The sequence below is a fragment of the Vitis vinifera genome, chromosome 16 (assembly GCF_030704535.1).
Source record: "Vitis vinifera cultivar Pinot Noir 40024 chromosome 16, ASM3070453v1".
In the NCBI taxonomy this organism is placed as follows: Eukaryota; Viridiplantae; Streptophyta; class Magnoliopsida; order Vitales; family Vitaceae; genus Vitis; species Vitis vinifera.
This window is the reverse complement of record NC_081820.1, coordinates 3,597,502-3,616,001: the sequence shown is the minus strand read 5'-3', so window position 1 is coordinate 3,616,001 and position 18,500 is coordinate 3,597,502. Positions and strand designations below refer to the sequence as shown.

The 18,500-nt window shown below is 34.7% G+C and overlaps 1 protein-coding gene and 2 pseudogenes across 1 annotated transcript; 1 reads left to right on the top strand and 2 right to left on the bottom strand.

Moving 5' to 3' along the window:
- Positions 1-1,968: 1,968 nt before the first annotated feature.
- Positions 1,969-2,859, top strand: LOC109124152 (putative germin-like protein 2-1; annotated as a pseudogene).
- A 2,607-nt stretch (positions 2,860-5,466) lies between these two features.
- LOC100258072 (asparagine--tRNA ligase, cytoplasmic 1) lies at positions 5,467-7,413 on the bottom strand. Its single transcript, XM_019225923.2, has 3 exons — positions 7,357-7,413; positions 7,104-7,202; positions 5,467-7,035 (listed from the first exon to the last, which is right to left on the bottom strand). The coding sequence occupies exons 1-3, from the start codon at positions 7,411-7,413 to the stop codon at positions 5,530-5,532; spliced, it is 1,662 nt and encodes a 553-aa protein (XP_019081468.2). The 3' UTR covers positions 5,467-5,529.
- LOC109124151 (glyceraldehyde-3-phosphate dehydrogenase-like) lies at positions 7,021-17,595 on the bottom strand (annotated as a pseudogene).
- Between the last annotated feature and the right edge of the window lie 905 nt (positions 17,596-18,500).

Here is an 18,500-nt window from a genome sequence, read left to right as displayed (position 1 = left end):
GATATTAGGAATGTTAAGATATTAGGATATTAGTTGTTCTTTTCTCCTTGTATCATTCTTTCCCATTCTTAGAATGGTGATTACCCTCTATATATACTCTGTACATGAACAAATGAAAAAATCAATGAAAAACTATCATTCATCAATTTGAAGAAATGGAAGCTTTCTTGTCTCTTTTCATTATATTTTTTTAAAAAAATCCCTTTGATTTGGGGACAAAGTGGTTTCATCCTGTGGTTCTTTGTGGTATTTCCCTACAACCTTCCATGCGTCTTAATTACGAATCGAAGTCTTTATCTTGATACTCCAATTGTTTTAATTATCTTTGTTGAGTTACGAACCTTGAAACAGATATATCCCACTTGCCATATTTTTCACATGGCTCTGATACAAATTTGTTGGGCATGCAAAAACTTTGATCCTAATTTGTTGGAGTATATGGTTAATAGAGAAATACAAACAATTACAAAGGAAAATAAAATTAGGGAGAATTAAAAACTTTTATTGTACCACCACTCTTTTATTCAAATATTACAAAATCTCTTATTTATAGTTATTCACACTTAACAAAATAGAAACTCCTAATAATAACATATGAAACCTTCCATGATTTAACAAGTCAAAAATAGAAACTAAAATAACCAATCAAAAATAAAATATTCTCTTGATTTTTAGAAACTAAATCTGATTCCATTATTTAGAAAGTTTCTAAATCAAGTTTAACTTTTCAACGATACTAACTATTCTAATCCAAATGAAAAACAAATTATGTAAATTACCAAGTCATCAAAGTTTGTCTTAGCTTGTTGATTTCTACGACCATTTAAATATTGTACGTATACAACAAGTAACAACTTAATTAATTCAGTCTTACTACATAATTAATTATTACACTGCATGATGTTATGTTGGTTGATGTTCGCAAGATCCTTTCAATTTGTAAAATCTTTGTTTAATAAACCAGTGTCTATATGATGAACTTATATATGAATTAATTCATATTTTGTGTAAGTTCTAACAAGAGAACTCAAAATGGAAGATTTCGCTGACTACAACTAATAAATTTTTTCAATATTCCAATACAATTGAGTAGAAGAAATAGAAGAGTTCAAAATATAGTTGTTTGAAGTCAGCTCCTTGGTGGGTCCTTGGTGCTTGGTCTGTGTCCGGCATCCCATCCTTGAGATAAATGAAAAGTCAGTGAACAAATCAAAGCAGAGGGAATCAGTTAAATGAAAAGTCAAATTGAACAATTACTTATGATCTTGCCCATCCTGGTCCAACTTAATTCCATTAACATACTCTTAATTGAAATGATTTCTTTAAAAAGTGTTTTTGGGAGATATACTAGCAAGTGCTTCTCAAGAAAGCACTGAAAGTCATTTTTCAAATTTTTAAAAATATTTTCTAGTATTAGAAATGATTTCTAAAAGTAATGTCAAAGGGAAGTCCCTTGAGCAACTTGAGTTGCAAAGTTTCTTAAATAAGTAGAACTAGTCTTATAACCTTCCTTGGATCTCTTCTAATTACATATCTAAGTTCTGGCAAAATATTAACATATTCTTCACCTCAAGAAACCTGGTAGATGGCATGGGACGTGGTCAAAACTGCTACAGCAGAATAAATAAACCAAAAATACAGATCTTATATATCACAGATTCACAGACCTGTTAGCCGGCTAGAGGTAACTCAAAGGTTATCCAAAAGATTAATTAATCCGCAAAGTACCTGATCAATTAAGTAGATTCGTTGTGAATTTTGACTTTTGCTTAATGAATCTTATGAGACTGCTTCAAAGTTGGAACATGTCTGAGACTCTTCATCTATAAATAGACAATTGGGTAATCCTCAAAATTGCAAATCAAAGAAACTCTAGCTACCATTGTATTAGTAAAATTCATTGCTCTTCCATCAGAGATTACTCAAAAAGAATTCACTGTATAACATGAAGAAGATGGGAGCTAACACCTTGCGTACATTGTACTCTTGGCCACAGCATTTTCTGTTGCCTCTGCCTCTGATCCCAGTCCTCTTCAGGACTTCTGTGTAGCTGTTAACGATACAAAGGACACTGGTAAAATACTCATACTCTCTCTAGTATTCTCATCTATGTATATTGATCTTTCTAAGGCTACATAAGTCCTAATATATTTGTTGCTTTGCGGTGTTTGTGAATGGGAAATTCTGCAAGGATCCAAAGCTTGCAACGCCAAATGATTTCTTCTTTTCGGGGCTTCGTCTTCCAGGAAATACATCAAACAAACTTGGGTCGATGGTCACACCAGCAAACGTGGCACAGATACCTGGACTCAACACCCTTGGCGTTTCCCTGGCTCGGGTTGACTATGCGCCATACGGTCTCAACCCTCCCCACATCCACCCTCGAGCCACAGAGATCCTCACTGTCTTGGAGGGGGCACTTTATGTGGGCTTTGTCACCTCTAATCCTGACAACCGCCTCATCTCCAAGGTCCTTTACAAAGGAGACGTTTTCGTCTTCCCACAAGGTCTCATTCACTTCCAGCTCAATGTGGGAACAACAAACGCAGTGGCCATTGCTTCATTGAGTAGCCAGAACCCAGGCGTGATCACCATTGCAAATGCAGTGTTTGGATCAAAGCCAGCAATATCAGCTGATGTTCTCACAAAGGCCTTCCAAGTGGACAAGAATGTGGTTGAGTATCTTCAATCTCAGTTCTGAGGAAGGACTCACCATGCAGATCCAGTTACGCAGTATAATACCATAAATAGATTGTATAAATATGGAACCATCAAGCTTTGCATATCCCTATGAAAAGAATTATATATAATTTTCATCATTAACCTATCCAATAAATTTCATTTTTTTTCTCATCGAAGCAAAACTCTTATACTGAATAATTCAAAAGATTGTTTAGGCCGTTTTCCGTAAATAGTAATAATTTCTCTATGAAAAGAAGAAACGTGCATAAAAAAAAGTATAGACTTATTTTTGTATCTAAAAGTTACTTTAAAATATGTTTAAATATGAGGTAGTGAATGTATTTTAATATCTTATTTTTTTAATTAGTTTTTAAAAAAAATCATCATTTTAATTTTTTAAGTGTGTTTTGCATTTTATATAGAAGGTTTGGTGTTTGGATGCACTTTCTATTTTTTTTTTAAATACAAAATATAAAACTTTTAATATAAAACAATGAAATTTATCTTCTTATTCTTTAAAAATGTTTTAAAATTTTTAAAATTTTAGATACATGGGATGCATGCTAGGGGTCCTTTGATGCATAGGGATTGTGATTAATGGCTGACTTGGTATGGTCCTATGTGATTGATAATTGAGGAGAATATACCAAATGAATTTGGGGTTTTAAATATCTTAAATGTTAAAACATTACTTGTTAGAAGACTATTAAAGAATGGATTTCAAATATTAAAACATGGTTCCAGACTTGGATGGCCTATGTTAGTGATTCAATTTTGGAATACCAAAATTCTTTAACCAATACTTGTTATCCCTTAATCCTTGGTAAAAAAACCTGGACTGGTGAAAATCTCCAGATTTGTTTATCATTGTTTTCTCAATTAAAAATTCAGTTTACCAATCTAATCAATTTTCCATTGAAGGGTCATTGTACTTGATTTGATTTAGACAAGATTAGTTAAATTTCTTGGTTCCTTAAGGACGACAACCTAGAATACTATAAGTTTTGGTGATATTTTCTCCAGTTTTTCTTGACCAAGATTACTATGTATATAGGATTTAGTATTTTATTTGCAACAAAGATTTTCTGTCACTCTTTTTTTTATCTTCACAATCAGATGGTTTACATGGGTTCCTCCTCATGTCAAAAGGCTTGTGTTTAGTTTATTAAATCTTAGCAGTAAAGCCTATGTATGTTGGTAAGTTTGCTTAACTTGCAACCCTCATAACCAAAGTAGCATAACCTTTTCTCTTCAATGTTACTCTTCTAAGTCATCACAACCGTTACTCTAAGTTAGCGCAACTCCTATGTGTAATCATACGCATTAATACACTCACCATGAGAAAATCATCCCGATTTCTAAGACTAGTCATCCATCTAATTATGATGTAGTGCACTACAACATAAAATAGATGGTCTAAGTCCATAAACCAATTATGAACAAATCATCTACTTGCAAGGAACTTATGACTTTGATCTTTTGTACAACACTTAATGCACCCAAGTTATATGCAATGCAAGATATGTGAAGCCTATATAATGCATAAATAGGATAGAGAAAGAAGAACTAGAATCATAATATAAATAATAATGAATTCTATTTATTATTACATCATGTCATGCTTTTAAGGACTCCACCTAGAAGTATTCTTTCTAGTCTCTGTATCACATTCCTAGTGATTATTTGTGTAACCCACTAAACTGAACTTTCTTGAGTAGGATTAGAAAATTCCATAATCATAAGTACAATTTATATACCTCAAAATTCAATATATTGCTTGCAAGTGTGACTAATATGGTTTTTTTTTCCATAAATCGACAGATAGTCCCTACTCTATAAACAATAGTTGATATGGCAAAAGTAAAATAATGAAGACTTTTTACTATCTCCTTGAAATATATGGGATTGAATAGTTATCCATTGCCTTCTTTTTTCCTTTCTAGTCGCTCTGCAATAGGAGTACAATTTGTTGAAGATGACTCCATCTTGAATTGCTTTAGAATGTTTATGAAATACTTCTTTTATGAGATGAATGTGGACCCCGCATTTCGGCTCATGCGTTTCCCACTCGATGGCGAGCTCGATTTTTATTTGAAAAATTGATTTTTATTGATTATTTGAAAATGACTTGGAGTCGCCACTTATTTTTGTTTTATTTTTAAAGGGTAAACAAAATAAGAAAGAAAACCCTAAGTGTGACTCCTTATTTTGGAAAAGGTGATCTACGAAAATCGGATCGGGTTCGGGGGTCAGGTTACTTATCGGGAAGGTACGGTAAAGACCGTAGCACCCCTCTAAGTCCCTAAGTCGGGTCTCTACTAATGAGGTGAAGCTGACATGGCAATCAATGAGAAAATCAATAAATACTCGAATCAATCATGCACATATGAGTATCAGAATATGCAATAGAGGATAACTGAAGTGGAAGTGGACGCGTACCTGATCAGCAAACGGCAACGCGCTATCACAAAATGAGATTAGTGCATAGTAATGAACATAAAGTATGTCACTCATGTCACCAAAACAGATAAAGAAGCACCAATAGCACGCATGATATTTCATTCAAAATTCATTTTTATTTTAAAGCAAATTTATTTGATGTAGGGCCCCCACCAAAGCCCGTTTATTTTGCATGAACCAAATCCGTAAATTCCATCATTAGGAATTACAAATTTTGATTCTTGCTTATTTTAAAACATTTAAAAAAAAAACAAAAGAGATGTGAAAATGGCTTGCCAAGAAGAGTGGCAGCAAAATTCTATTGGAAAAATGGATTTTTGGAACCTAAGAAAAAAACTAAGGATGAAAAATGGATGAGTTTGAAATTATTTTAAAACAAACTAAGATCTAGAAAATTATTTGAAGAAAGGGATTTAAAAGAATATTTTTCAAAATTAGAGAAGGTGAAATGGGAAATGGCACTATGGCCCAAAAATGGCCATGCCAAGCTTTCACCAATGAGGCTTGATTAAGGAGGATGGGCTCCAAGCTTTCATGGAGGTCAAAGTCTGTGGGGCTGGAGCTCTCCTCTGTGCTATTATTGCCACTGTCGTTGCCACTGTTGCTATTGTAATGTATATTCACTTCCTGCCTCAGTGGCTTATCAGCTGCTACAGTCTTCATGTCATCATTAAGCCTCATGTAGAATGCTTTAATTCCTCTTGGGTAATCATGAACAATAACAAGCTTCTTAAATAATACCTCTGCCGAGAATCTTTCATGCTCAGATGCTAAATCAATCCCCCATTCCACTTTATTCTCAAATTTCTTATCTTTCTTGACTGCTTCCTCCAGAAGTTTGATTGCCTCTGCGTATGAAATTCGCTCAAAGGGCATTGATGCAACCATTCTTAGATGATCAATGGAGCCTTTATCAAAATTTTTAGCCATGAATTCCATATCATCAATGCAATTGTCAGGTAACCACTGGCAAAGAAATTTCACATAGGCCTCCGCACAATTCATATCATCCTTAAGATCTGCAAATGCTATTTCAGGCTCCACCATCCAGAATTCTGCCAAATGCCTTGATGTGTGAGAGTGTTCAGCTCGGAAAGTTGGCCCAAATGTATAAACACTGCCAATAGCACATGCATGAGTCTCAACTTGCAGTTGGCCAGAAACAGTCAAAAATGCTTGACGGGCAAAGAAATCCTGGGAATAATCAATCTTCCCATCTTTTTGAGGGATACCAGGCTTAAGCTTAGATCGCTCTTCCAGCCTTGAGAGATTCTCCTTAGCCTTGTTAAGTTCAGCCACAGATGCGGTGATTTCCCCCATACTGGCTTTAGCAGATTTTAGTTGGGCAACAGCCTCTCCTTTCTCCTTAACAAGTGCCTTGGCAGCTTCGATGTCAGCTTCTGATGGAGAAGGATTCTTAATAAGCTCCTTTTTCACCTTTTCCGCATCACTAATCAAGGTTGTAACTTGAAACATTTCACCAGCACCCTCACAATCACTGGTGGTGATAATTGGAGTGTGCGCATGGAGAAAGCCATGATTTAGGAAGAATGTGTGGGTAGCATAAGCCAATGCATTACATATTCTGGCAACCGCGGGAATCATGTTGGTTCTTGACCGAAAGTGAACAAAAACTCTTAGAAACTCGAGGGTTAGCCTGGTCTTAGGCAACGGATACTTGGCTGGATCCACAGGACCAACGTGATGGACCTTCTCAACCCTAAACTCCACCCTCTGCTTCGTCCCCTCAGGAGGAACCTTGAGCGAGCTCTCCACGTGCACGCACGTGCTGATCTGCACGAGCTGGCCCAGAGGCGCTACGGCGGCGTCAACGATGACCTGAAGGTTCGCCGGATAGGACCCGTCATTGAGTTCAAGGGAAACAAGCAAACCCTTGCCTTGCGACAAGATTTAAGTGGATGGGACTGCACCAGATTTCCTGCAACTCCAGATTTTCTCACTGGCCTGGGTTTAGCTGTTCTTGCAGGCAACTCCTCAGGCTTCTCAGAAGTGATAAACAAAGCAGCTAAAACTTCCTTCTGCAGATTTCGCCTCTCTTTCTTTGATGATGAGGATAAAAAAAGAAAAAAAAGAAAATGGGTATAGTGAAGTATAGGGGTGAGGGAGTGGGCTGTGGGCATGTAAAGCATAGTGATATGGGGGGAGTGAAGATGGAAAAAAATGATGGAAAGGTTTGCATGGGTCCATACACACGGGTAGATGAATTTGGGACGTTGTCAATGGTGATTGGAAGGATTTTGGGGCAGTCATGCATGCGCAGGGATAGACTACGGGTTGGTGGGATGCGTAGGGTTGTTTATTCCAATGGCAGTAAGCATGAGCATGAGCATGGAAGATAGTGATGATTTGTAGGACGGCATGCGGGCACTCAAATTGATCACACGGGAGCTGTAACCCCATTCATTGTCACACCAGGCGACAATCTTCAAGAACTTCTCATTGAGTGCTATTCCAGCCTTGGCATAAAAAATGTTGGACCCATTGTCACCAATGAAATCTATGGAAACAACATCATTTTCAGTATAACCCAAAGTCCCCTTCATTTTCCTCTTTGACTCCTCCTTAATGGCAGCTTTAATTTGCTCTTAGGCAGCAACTTTCTCTAGTCTGAAAGTGAGGTCAACAACCGACACATCAACAATTGGAACACGAGAAGCCATTCCAATCAATCCCCCACTTAATGAAGGCAACACTTTGCCAGCAGCCTTGGCAGCTTCAATGCTGCTAAGAATGATGTTGAATGAAATAGCTCTCCCACATCTCCAGTCCTCCATTAAGGGGCCATCAACAGTCTTTTAGGTGGCTTCTTGGCACCACCCTTCAAGTGGACAGCGACCTTGTCCTTGTCAGTGAACACATCAATGGACTCAACAACAAATTCGTTTCTAGGTTCCCAATACCAAAGACGGTGACTGGCATCTCACCCACAGCTTGTCCCATAAACTAAACTCCCATACCTTTGCAGCTTTTCCTTCTCTATCGGAGCACATGGCCATGCCCTGAATTGTTCATACTAGCAAATTAATAATGAAGGTCACCAAACCACTTGCACATCCAGCCATCCAAAAGTAAGGACTGTTCCGACATTGACTAAACTGGGATTCTTTCTCGGATATTAAATACCATCCATTATCGCTGCTTATATTATTCTTTATTCATATCTGAATGTGGGTGACACTCCTCGTCACAGAGATGATGAAAGCGTGAAGAGACAACCCCATTTCACCAGATTCTCCTTAGCTGCATTACTGAGAAAGAGCCAAACTGACACCAAAGACCACCATCTTCTTCATTTGAGTTCTCCTCAAAACATTTTCGAGGGAAAAATTGCTAGGTATATAGCCAAACTCAAACAAAAAGCCCAACACTAAAACAAACAGAAACAGAGGAAAGAGGGTGAAGAAAAACAGGGCATACATAGGAGTGAACGATGCCGCTAAATCTAAACTCCACCTTAATGAAGATTTAGGGAGCCTTAAAAAAAAAGAACCGGTGGGTGAAATTCGAACGATATTAACGCGCAAACAAATGGCAGAATGAACACGCAATGCACACAGAGGGAAACAGAGATTCAGCACATAATCATGAAAAACCAGTTTAACACATTAGATGATCAAAGCAAATATCCAGATATCAGCAGAATGCATAGCAAGACAGTAATAATGGAGAACTCAGAGTATGGGAATGCTAAACCTGTGCGATTCCTTTCAAACGTAAGCTACTTGGTTCTTAACATGCTACAACCCTTCTCCTCTCTTCTCAGCCTTCTCTGTAAACGTCAGCCTCCAAAATGTCTCCCTCCAGGAAAATCACTGTCTAAACTCTCCAGAACAAAATCCCTCCCACGGCGGAGACCTCTCTCTCTCTTGCTTAAGCCACTTCCCTCTTTCTCTCTTGCAGCCCAAACCTGCCTACCCCTCAGCTCCAGGGATCTCCTCTCTGTTTTCTCTCTCTAGTCTTTCTCCCTCAAAATATCTCCTGGCAGCCAAGGCACCCTTCTCTCAAGCTTTTCTCTCACGCCTCCCTCCAATGCCAACAAAACTGACGGGCTTACCTCTCTCTAGCTCTCTCACCAGCAGCCTGGAAATCACCTCTCTCTCTAAAAATATCTCCAACGGCAGCACACCGGACCACCTCTCCTATTCTCTCCCGGATTTGCCCCTCCCAAGAAAATCTCCACCATGGCAATGGAAGCTCTCTCTCTGTAAAGATTTCCCTGACGCCCCCAAAAATATCTCTAACCGTCCCCCCTGCCCAAAAATCACCTGCAGCTACCTAAAATCCCCTCTCCACTACCATGCAGCTGGCAGCAAAAAAGCATCCTCTCCTCATACGCTCCTCCCAGCTTGCACTAACGGCCAGCAGATTTTCTCAGAATCACCTTTACAGGTGTCAACCCCTGATTGCTCCTCCAACTCCACTATTGTGATTCTCTAGCAGCTAGTCAAAATGTGACACGTGGCTTCCCCCAGATGGTGACACCTGGCTAAAAGCAAGCTATAGAAAATGAGCCCCAAATGGGGGTCTACAATGAAATATTGTATGTTTGTTAGATTTCAATTAGAAGAAAATAGGATATTAATCCCAAATCTATCATCTAAAATTTTTGTGTATGCCTTCTTAAAATATTCAAACAGCTATTAATATTTATTAATTTTTTTTTTGTAAAAGTTAAATCATCCATATAAGGGCATACAACAACCGTATCACCATTAGAATTTGATTTGATGTAAAGTGTGCTCTCAAAAGGACATGTTTGAAAACTATGCTATAATAAATAATTATAGATCAACATGAACCAAGCACATATTGCCTACTTTCACCCCTACAATGCCTTTTTAGCTTTATAAACTTATTTCTCTTTCCATTCCTTAATATATCTTAGTGGTTGTTCAACAAAAACTTCTTGTTGAATTACACCATTGAGAAAAGTTAACTTAACATCCATTTGGTGAGTTTTCCATACTTTTAGATGTGTAAGTAAAATTATCATGTGAATGGTATCTAGTTAGGCAACTAATCTAGAAACTTGAAAATAATCAATACATAGCTTATGTTTGTAGCTTTTTACCACCAACCTTACCTTAAATCAATCAACTTTACCATCAAGTTTATACTTTGCGTTATAAACCTATTTAACACTTATGAGCTTCTTTCCAACTGGTAGAGTAGTTAGCTCCCATATATTGTTTTTCTATACTGATTGAATTTCTTCATTTATTGCTTGAATCTACCTCTCATCATTTGTTGCTTCTTCATATGAAATCATATCACAATTTACAAACAGACAAAAGTTAACTAAACCTTCATTAGTAATTTAACTATTTTTCACAACTTTATAATCCTTTAGACATGTAGAAATAATATGAGAAGGTGTGTTTAAAATAGAATTATCTGTTGTAGAATCCTTCTAATACTCATTGTCTTCAATAAAGTCTTCTTCAATTAAAACTCCTTTTCCTCATTTTGTTTTTGAGTCCATGTCCAACTTTCATTTTCTAGGAATAGAATATTTCTATTCACAATCAACTTCCATGTTTTTAGATTAAACAATTTGTAACCTTTAGTTACATCACCATTGCCAACAAAAATACACTTCTTGTTTTTTATCATCAAACTTTTTTATATGCTCTTTTGGTATAAGGAAATATGCATGTAATACACCCAAAAACTCGCAAAAAAAAAAACTTATGACTTTTGACCACTCAAGGCTTCCTAAGGTGTTCTTTCAAAAATTGTTTTAATAAGATACCTATCCAATAACAACACTACACAAGTAACAGATTCTACCACAAAAGTTATGGAAGTGACTTGGCCTTTAACATTCTTCTTGCCATGTCTACAATTGTTCTGTTTTATTGAAGTGTATAACTAGTTTCAACTATTGTTGAATACCTTCACTTTTTCAATAATTATAAAATTTATTAAAGGTTAATCTCAATATTTTAATATTGCAACTACTTTTTCTATCAACAAGAATTGCGAATTCTTTAAACTTGTTAAAAGCCTTAAACTTTTCCCCTAACAAATAAATCCAATTTTTTCTTGTAAAATCATCTATAAAGGTTAAAATATATTTGTTGTGACTAAGATTTTACCTCATAGGATCACATATATTTGTATATACTAACTCTAAAGATTGTTTAGCTATTCTAGATCTTCCAACTAGAAAACAATCCCTATGTTGTTTTCTAAGAAAACATCCTTAACAGACCCAATCTGGAACATTAATAAGTGGTAATCCTATTACCACAATCTTCTGAACCAAAAGCTTTGTCATGCAAAAATTGAGATGACCAAATCGAAGACGTCAAAGCTCATTGCTATCTTCTATTGTTTGCCTTTAAACAAAATGAAATTTCTTTTGAAGAAACATTGGAAACATCATATTTTTTTGTCATTTTCATTTTTGCAATCATCTTCTTATTTTTACCACGAAGAGTGCAAACTCCATTAGAGATATTAGTGATATGCAATTTTTATTTTTATTTTTTTTTCAATTGTTTCATGGTCAACAAATTTGAAAAAAAAAAAAAGATCTAGAATAAAAAATATATTTGCTATAGTAACATTAGTACTATCTTTAGAACATACTTTAATATTACCTTTTCCTATGACTGAGATTTTGAATTTATTTCCAAAATTAACTTCTCCTCTAATTGATTAATTCATTTATGACAACACATTTGATTATCACATCCTATATCAAGGTACCAAATATCTTTGTGGTCTAAGTTTAATGTTATTATATTATAGGCTAATGCAAAATTCTCCTCTACATCAACGGTGTTTTCCTACTCTATTTCTTCATTTTGTAATTTCATTTGACATTCTAACTTATAGTGTACACACCTCTTACATTTGAGACACTATATGTATGACTTGTCTTTAGAGCCAATACTGTTGTCGTTTCCTTTAGAATAATTTTTGTCACATCTCCATCTCTATTGTTGGAGTTGTTGTATCTTCCTCTACCTCGAGCATGACCATGACTTGTACGACCTTGTTGGCCACCATGACCACCTATAGATGCTCTACTCTATAAAACTTGCTCTAAATTAGTAGATTATTTTATTCATTTTTTGTTCATGCGAACACAATAAACTCATCAACCCTTCAACTATGAGAGTGAATATATCATTTCCTTCTTCAACCATTACAACAACATATTTGAATTTCACACTTAAAGATCACATAACTTTCTCTACTATTATTTGGTTATCAAGCTTCTCACATTAACCTACATTTGGTTTATAATAGTCTGTACTTGGTTAAAATAATCTAAGATTGATTTAGAGACATTTAGACAGAGAATAAGTTTGACAAAAAATTGAAACATTAAGAATAGACTACAATAGAGAAAATCTATTAGAGCAATTCAAAGATTTATGTGATGAAAATGGTATTAGTAGACAACTGACTATTCTAAGGACTCCATAACAAAACTATGTTGTTGAAAGGAGAAATAGAACACTGTTAAACATGGTTAGGTCAATGATGGCCTAAACAAATCTTCCAATTTAATATTAGGGAGATGCATTGTTGAACTCATGTACTTAATTGAGTACCCTCAATTTTGTAGTACTTACTCCATATAAGCAATTGACTAATTGAAAACCCGATCTTAGTAATTTGTAACCTTAGGGATTGATGATTTATGTTGACAATCCTTCTCATAAATATGGAAAATTAGGTCTTAGAGGAAGGAAGTATATCTTTATATGATATGATAAATAGTTTAAAGGATATGTGTTCATAGGTAAGCATGAAGATGGTATGGTAGCTTAATTAAAATAATGAGATGTCACGTCCTTAAAAGATGATTTCCTATGTTTAGGCAAAATTGATAGTGATTTATGTTTTTATGAAATAATGGATCCCAACACAAGATCTGCACCTAAACAACAATTGATGCTTAAACTGAGTAAGAGTGAACTAGTACTTGTAGCAAATATACTAAGGGAGCCAATCTTGAGAAAACATTCTCAATAAATTATTCCTTAATGACAATTTGAAATCAAAGGAGAAGTTTATATTATAACTCAATGTGATGATATTGAATCTAAGTCAGATCAAGAGGCTCTTACTTGTTTATATAAGGATGAATAGAGAGAAGTAATGGAAGAGGAATTGGAATCAATACAAAATAATCAAGCCTTAAACTTGGTTGATTTGTCTTCAGATTGAAAAGTTGTTGGGAAGAAAGTGTTCTTATAATGAAGGAAGGGTAAATGGATCCATTGAAAAATGCAGAACTCTTTTAGTGACTAAAAGTTATACCCAACAAGAGAGCATGGACTATGAGAAAACCTTCTCCCAATAGTCAAATTTGCTTCAATTTGCCTCATTCCGGCTAAAGTGGTTCATATGGATTTAGAACTACACTAAATGGATGCGAAGACAACTTTCCTTCATGGAGAGTTGAATAATTAAGGAAATCTATATGGAACAACCAATAGGTTTCATTATACACATCCAAGAGCATAAAGTGTGCTACTTACATCAATTTATTGATGACCTTAAATAATCATCTAGGTAGTGGTACTTGAGATTTCATTGTGTAATCACTTTGTATGATTTCGCAACAATTGATGAAGGTCATTATCTTTGTATTAGGTGACACAAAGATAAATATGTGTTATTATCTTTATATGTGGATGATATACTTATAGTTAAACATGATTTCAAGTTTGTTCAAATCATTAATACAAGAGAAAAATCTTACATTATTAAAGTAAAGATCCATAAATATGAGTTTAATAAACTAGTGGCTTTTTCACATGTACGTTATATTAAGAAAATACTAACAATTTAATATGCAAGATTGCAAATCCATTGACACTCCATTTACAAGAGGTGAGTATGCAAGCAAAACAAAGGGCCTAAAAACTCCAAAAGAAAAGAAGAAATGACTAATTCCATACTCAAATGCTTTTGAGAGTCTAATATATACTACAATGGGTACAAGACCAAATGCCTGCTATACTATTAGGATGGTTAGTCCCTACAAAGAGAATCTTGGAAGGATGTATTGGAGATTCGTAAAGAAAATTCCTAGGTAGCTGAAGGTTACTTTGGACTATTCCCTTTGTTATCAAAGTAAAGAGTTGGGCTTATTGGTTATTCATATGCTGATTGGACAAGTGATCTTAATGAGTGCAAATCAATATCCACATGTCATTAATTTTTTCTCAATAATTGTATCATCCCATGAAGAATCAAGAAACAAACTTGTACATCTTTGTCAATCATGGAACCCAAATTTATCGTATGTGAGTTGCAATACAAAAAACAATATGGTTAAGAAGATTTTTGCAAAGCTTAGGAATGATCATAGCTGTTTTTTTAGTCAATGACAATCGATAGCAACAATCAAGCTGCTATCACTTTTGTAAAGCATTCAATCGTGGAATAACTAAACATTTATATACCAAGAATAATTTTATAAGAGATGTTATTGCATAAAAAGTAAGTAATCTTGAAATATTTACTTACATGTAAAATGGTTGCTAATCCATTCACAACTAATTTACCATACTCTAAAAGGCATTCAAGTGATCAATCATTGAAATTCCTTCCTTTGAATCCAAGTTCACTAACTTATTCAATAAGAAAATTTTATTCCCAACAGTTTTTTGTTCAAACATTGACTCCAATTTCTTCCAAAGTTCATAAACATCTATTTCATTTGCCACATGATGGAATGAGGACATATCAATACATTGCCTAATATAGACTATTGCCTTTTTGTTCATCTTCTTCTATTCCAAGTCAGAACATCCTTGGGTTGGGTTTTTTCACCCTCAAGAAACAAGAGGTGTGGGCAGTCTATTGCGTAGGAAAGCAGAGGCTCTAAATGCCTCATCCCAATACTTTAAAGGCTTGGATGATTAAGCTAAAAGAGTTAGGCCATTTTCAATAATGTGCATATGTTTTCTCTCAGCTACGCCATTATGTTGGTGTGTATGAGGGCAAGAAGTGTGATGAACAATTCCACAACATAGAAGATAATCGGTAAATGCTCTATACTCCCCCCACCCCAATCAATTTGGATTGTCTTGATCTTATAACCAAAGTTGCAATCCAACTTAAGTTTTAAAATGAATGAAGGTTTGCAAGGCATCAGATTTGTTCCTTAGCATATAGATCCAAGTGAATCTAGAGAATTCATCAATGAAGTGAATGTAGTATTTATAATCACTAGATGACTGATGTGGTGTAGGACCCCATAGATCAGAATGTACAACTTTTAGTGGGTTAGTATAGATTATTTCAGAAGATGAAAAAGGAAATTTATGAATCTTCCCAAAACAGCAAGCTGAACAGAAAGAAGTATCAGTTTTATGTATATGATAGAGGTTACATTTGGACAAAACAAACCGTACAATATTATCATAAGGGTGGCCTATTATGCCATACACTGTAATCAGAAACTGAAGAATAAGCTGTAGGTTGTACAAAAAAAGAACAAGCTGTAAGTTGTGGCATAGAAGAAAGAAGGTCTGAATGACTAGTAGAAATGTTGGAAGAAGGATGAGATTGTCACTTGTTCTGAAGATTCAGTTGTGTCTGATCAAAAGCATGTAGGCCATCTTTAAATCTTCCTTTTAGTAGAATGGATTTGGTATCCTAATCCTTCACAAAGCAAAAATGAGGATGAAATTCCAAGAAGACATGATTATCAAAAGCAAATTTTGAGACACTAAGCAAGATCTTGGTAATTGCAGGAACATGTAAAAGATGTTGAAGGGACAATAGTTTGGAATTGTAAGGCAAAAAGAAACTGGATTAACCAACATGTTTAATAGCTAGACCTTTACCATCACCCATGTGAACCTTATTGTTGCCAAGAAAATCAGTTTTTGTTATCAAGTTCCTTGCATCTGTTGTAACATGATTGGAAACTTCAGAATCAGGATACCAATTGGTGTCACAGACTGTTTCAGGTGTGGCAAGAATGGTTGTCATAGGTGAGTGTGAATTTGATGTGTTCTAAAAATGGCCTTAAAACTGAGATGAACCAATGAACGTTTGATCAAACCTATAAAAACATTGTTGCACTATATGACTAAACCTCCCACAGCTGACATTGAGGTTTATTGTTATTCTAAGAGCCACGACCACCATATTGAATACCATGTCTTCCTCGACCACCAAATTGACCATTACCTCTTCCTCTATTAAAGTTGTGACTATTCTTATTGAAAGCGAAGTTGGCATTTCCACGAAAACTGCTAGGACTAGAAAAGAAACCTTGGCCTTGGCCATATTGAGAGTCATAACCTCCAAATGGATTATTGCTGAAATCACCAAACTTCTTCTTTCCAGTGTTCCAAGACTACCAGAATTAATATTCATATGTACAACATTAACTATCACTGAGTCCAACCTCTGTTAATTCTTTTTAATCCGGGCTTCTTGTGAAAGAAGTAAAGATTCAACCTCATCTATTGTATATGAATCTATGTGTGAATTAATTGCTGTAATGAATGTGTCATCTTCTGAGGGTAAAGCCTCAAATATAGCTTCAATGGGATCTTTTGGTGAGAGTTCATGACCAACAAGAGTTGGATGATCTACTAAGCTATGAATCTTTAACAGAAAATCATTCATTCCTAAAGAATCGTTCTTAATTTTCTGAAGTTGAGTCTTGTATCGATTTACCTTGGCTTGATTTTGTGCCGCAAAGTATTGTTGTAGAGTTCTCCAAATCTGAGTTGTTGTATCACAATTAACCATTCTAGAAAGAATTCCTTCAGTCATTGATGACAAAAATCCAGGATACAAGAAGTTGATCTTGTTGTTTCCAATCCAGAAAATCTGGATTTATCTTATCATGAGTTTGATCTTCTTGAATAAGATACTTCAATGGCTGTGAGTTCGTGTCTGAAATGAAGCCTTGTAATTTGTAGTCCTTGATTGCAACCATAGCTTGTTTCCTTCAAAGAATGACGTTGTTGTTATCAAGCTTAACTGAGATTGAATGATTGAAGGTTATAGGAATGAACTTTGAAGAGGATGGTGAAGCATCCATGGTGGAGATTGATGATGAATCCATTACTGGAGAAGAGAATCTCTGATACCATGTCAGAGAAATCCGTAGAATGAAAGAACTTTCTGAAGAATGGTTTGCAGTTACTACTCTACCAGTATTATTACAAATGGTCTCTTAAATACAGTTTCAGTAGTCAAGATCTAGCACTAACTACTCAGTTGTAACAGCAAGCTAACTTCTCTCAACAGGATCATCGTGGCACTGCACCTACCATCTAAGCACATCAATAGTCTACGGCGATTCTGAGTCTTCCCTTTGCGCTGTCCTTGCTGGGCTGGGTGGCTGGAGTTTTCTTCCTCACCATGACAGCGCTAGTGACGTTCTATTCCTACAACCTTCTCTCGCTGATCTTGGAGCACCACGCTCAGCGAGGCCATCGCCAGCTTCGTTTCCAGGACATGGCTACAGATATTTTAGGTGGGTGATAGCTTGTCTCTTATGGTCATATAATGTTGAATCAAATGGACTCTTTATCCATCATCTAGTGTATTAAAGGATCCCCAGTTTGTATTATTGAAATACTCCTTGAAATTGATATTATGGTTCATGTAACTAGAAAAAGCATTAATACTTCATATTGGTTTTTCTAAATAGAAAAAACCAAAATATGTAATTTTTTCTAAATAGAAAAAAATAATATATTGGTTTTTCTTTACTTTTTAATATTTCATAGAAATAAAATACTATAAAAACAAACGACTTAATATTTAACACTATTAAGCCTTAAGGTCCTATTTAGAATTAAGTAAAAAAAAAAACACCACTTTAGCCTTTTTTTACTTGGAACTTTGGATAATCACCACGTGGAGGACTAGATTAGACTCAAAATCTCTTTAATAATCTTTTTTAAAAAAAAAATTTTAAAATTGTAAGACCTTTTTTCTAATAAAATTGTAATTTTTTTTAATAAAAACTATAAAATGTTTATTAAATAAAAAAAATTTCAAAAATTCTTTTTAAATTAAAACTGCAAAATATTTCTTTATATAAAAACAATAAAATCACTTTTTCAAACAAAAAATACAAAATAATTTCTTTGAATAAAAAATATAAAATCTTTTTTTTTTCAATAAATACTATAAAAACTTTTTTTTTTCAAATAAAACTACTAAATTACTTTTAAAATTATTTTTTTTAATGAAAATTGAAAAATCGTATTTGAAAAAAACATTACAAAACTCTTTTTTTGAATAAAAATTGAAAAAATCACTTTTCAAATAAAAACTGCAAATTTTTTTAATAAAAAAAAAACTATGAAATCACTTTTTTAAATAAAATTATA

Bases quoted from the DNA above. Each gene is read 5' to 3' on its own strand.
- LOC100258072 (XM_019225923.2), bottom strand. From the start codon at position 7,413: ATGACTGCCCCAAAATCCTTCCAATCACCATTGACAACGTCCCAAATT. The intron at 7,203-7,356 runs GTGTGTATGGAC...TCATCATCAAAG, and splicing joins CGTCCCAAATTCATCTACCC to AAAGAGAGGCGAAATCTGCA. The intron at 7,036-7,103 runs GTGAGAAAATCT...TCGCAAGGCAAG, and splicing joins GAACAGCTAAACCCAGGCCA to GGTTTGCTTGTTTCCCTTGA.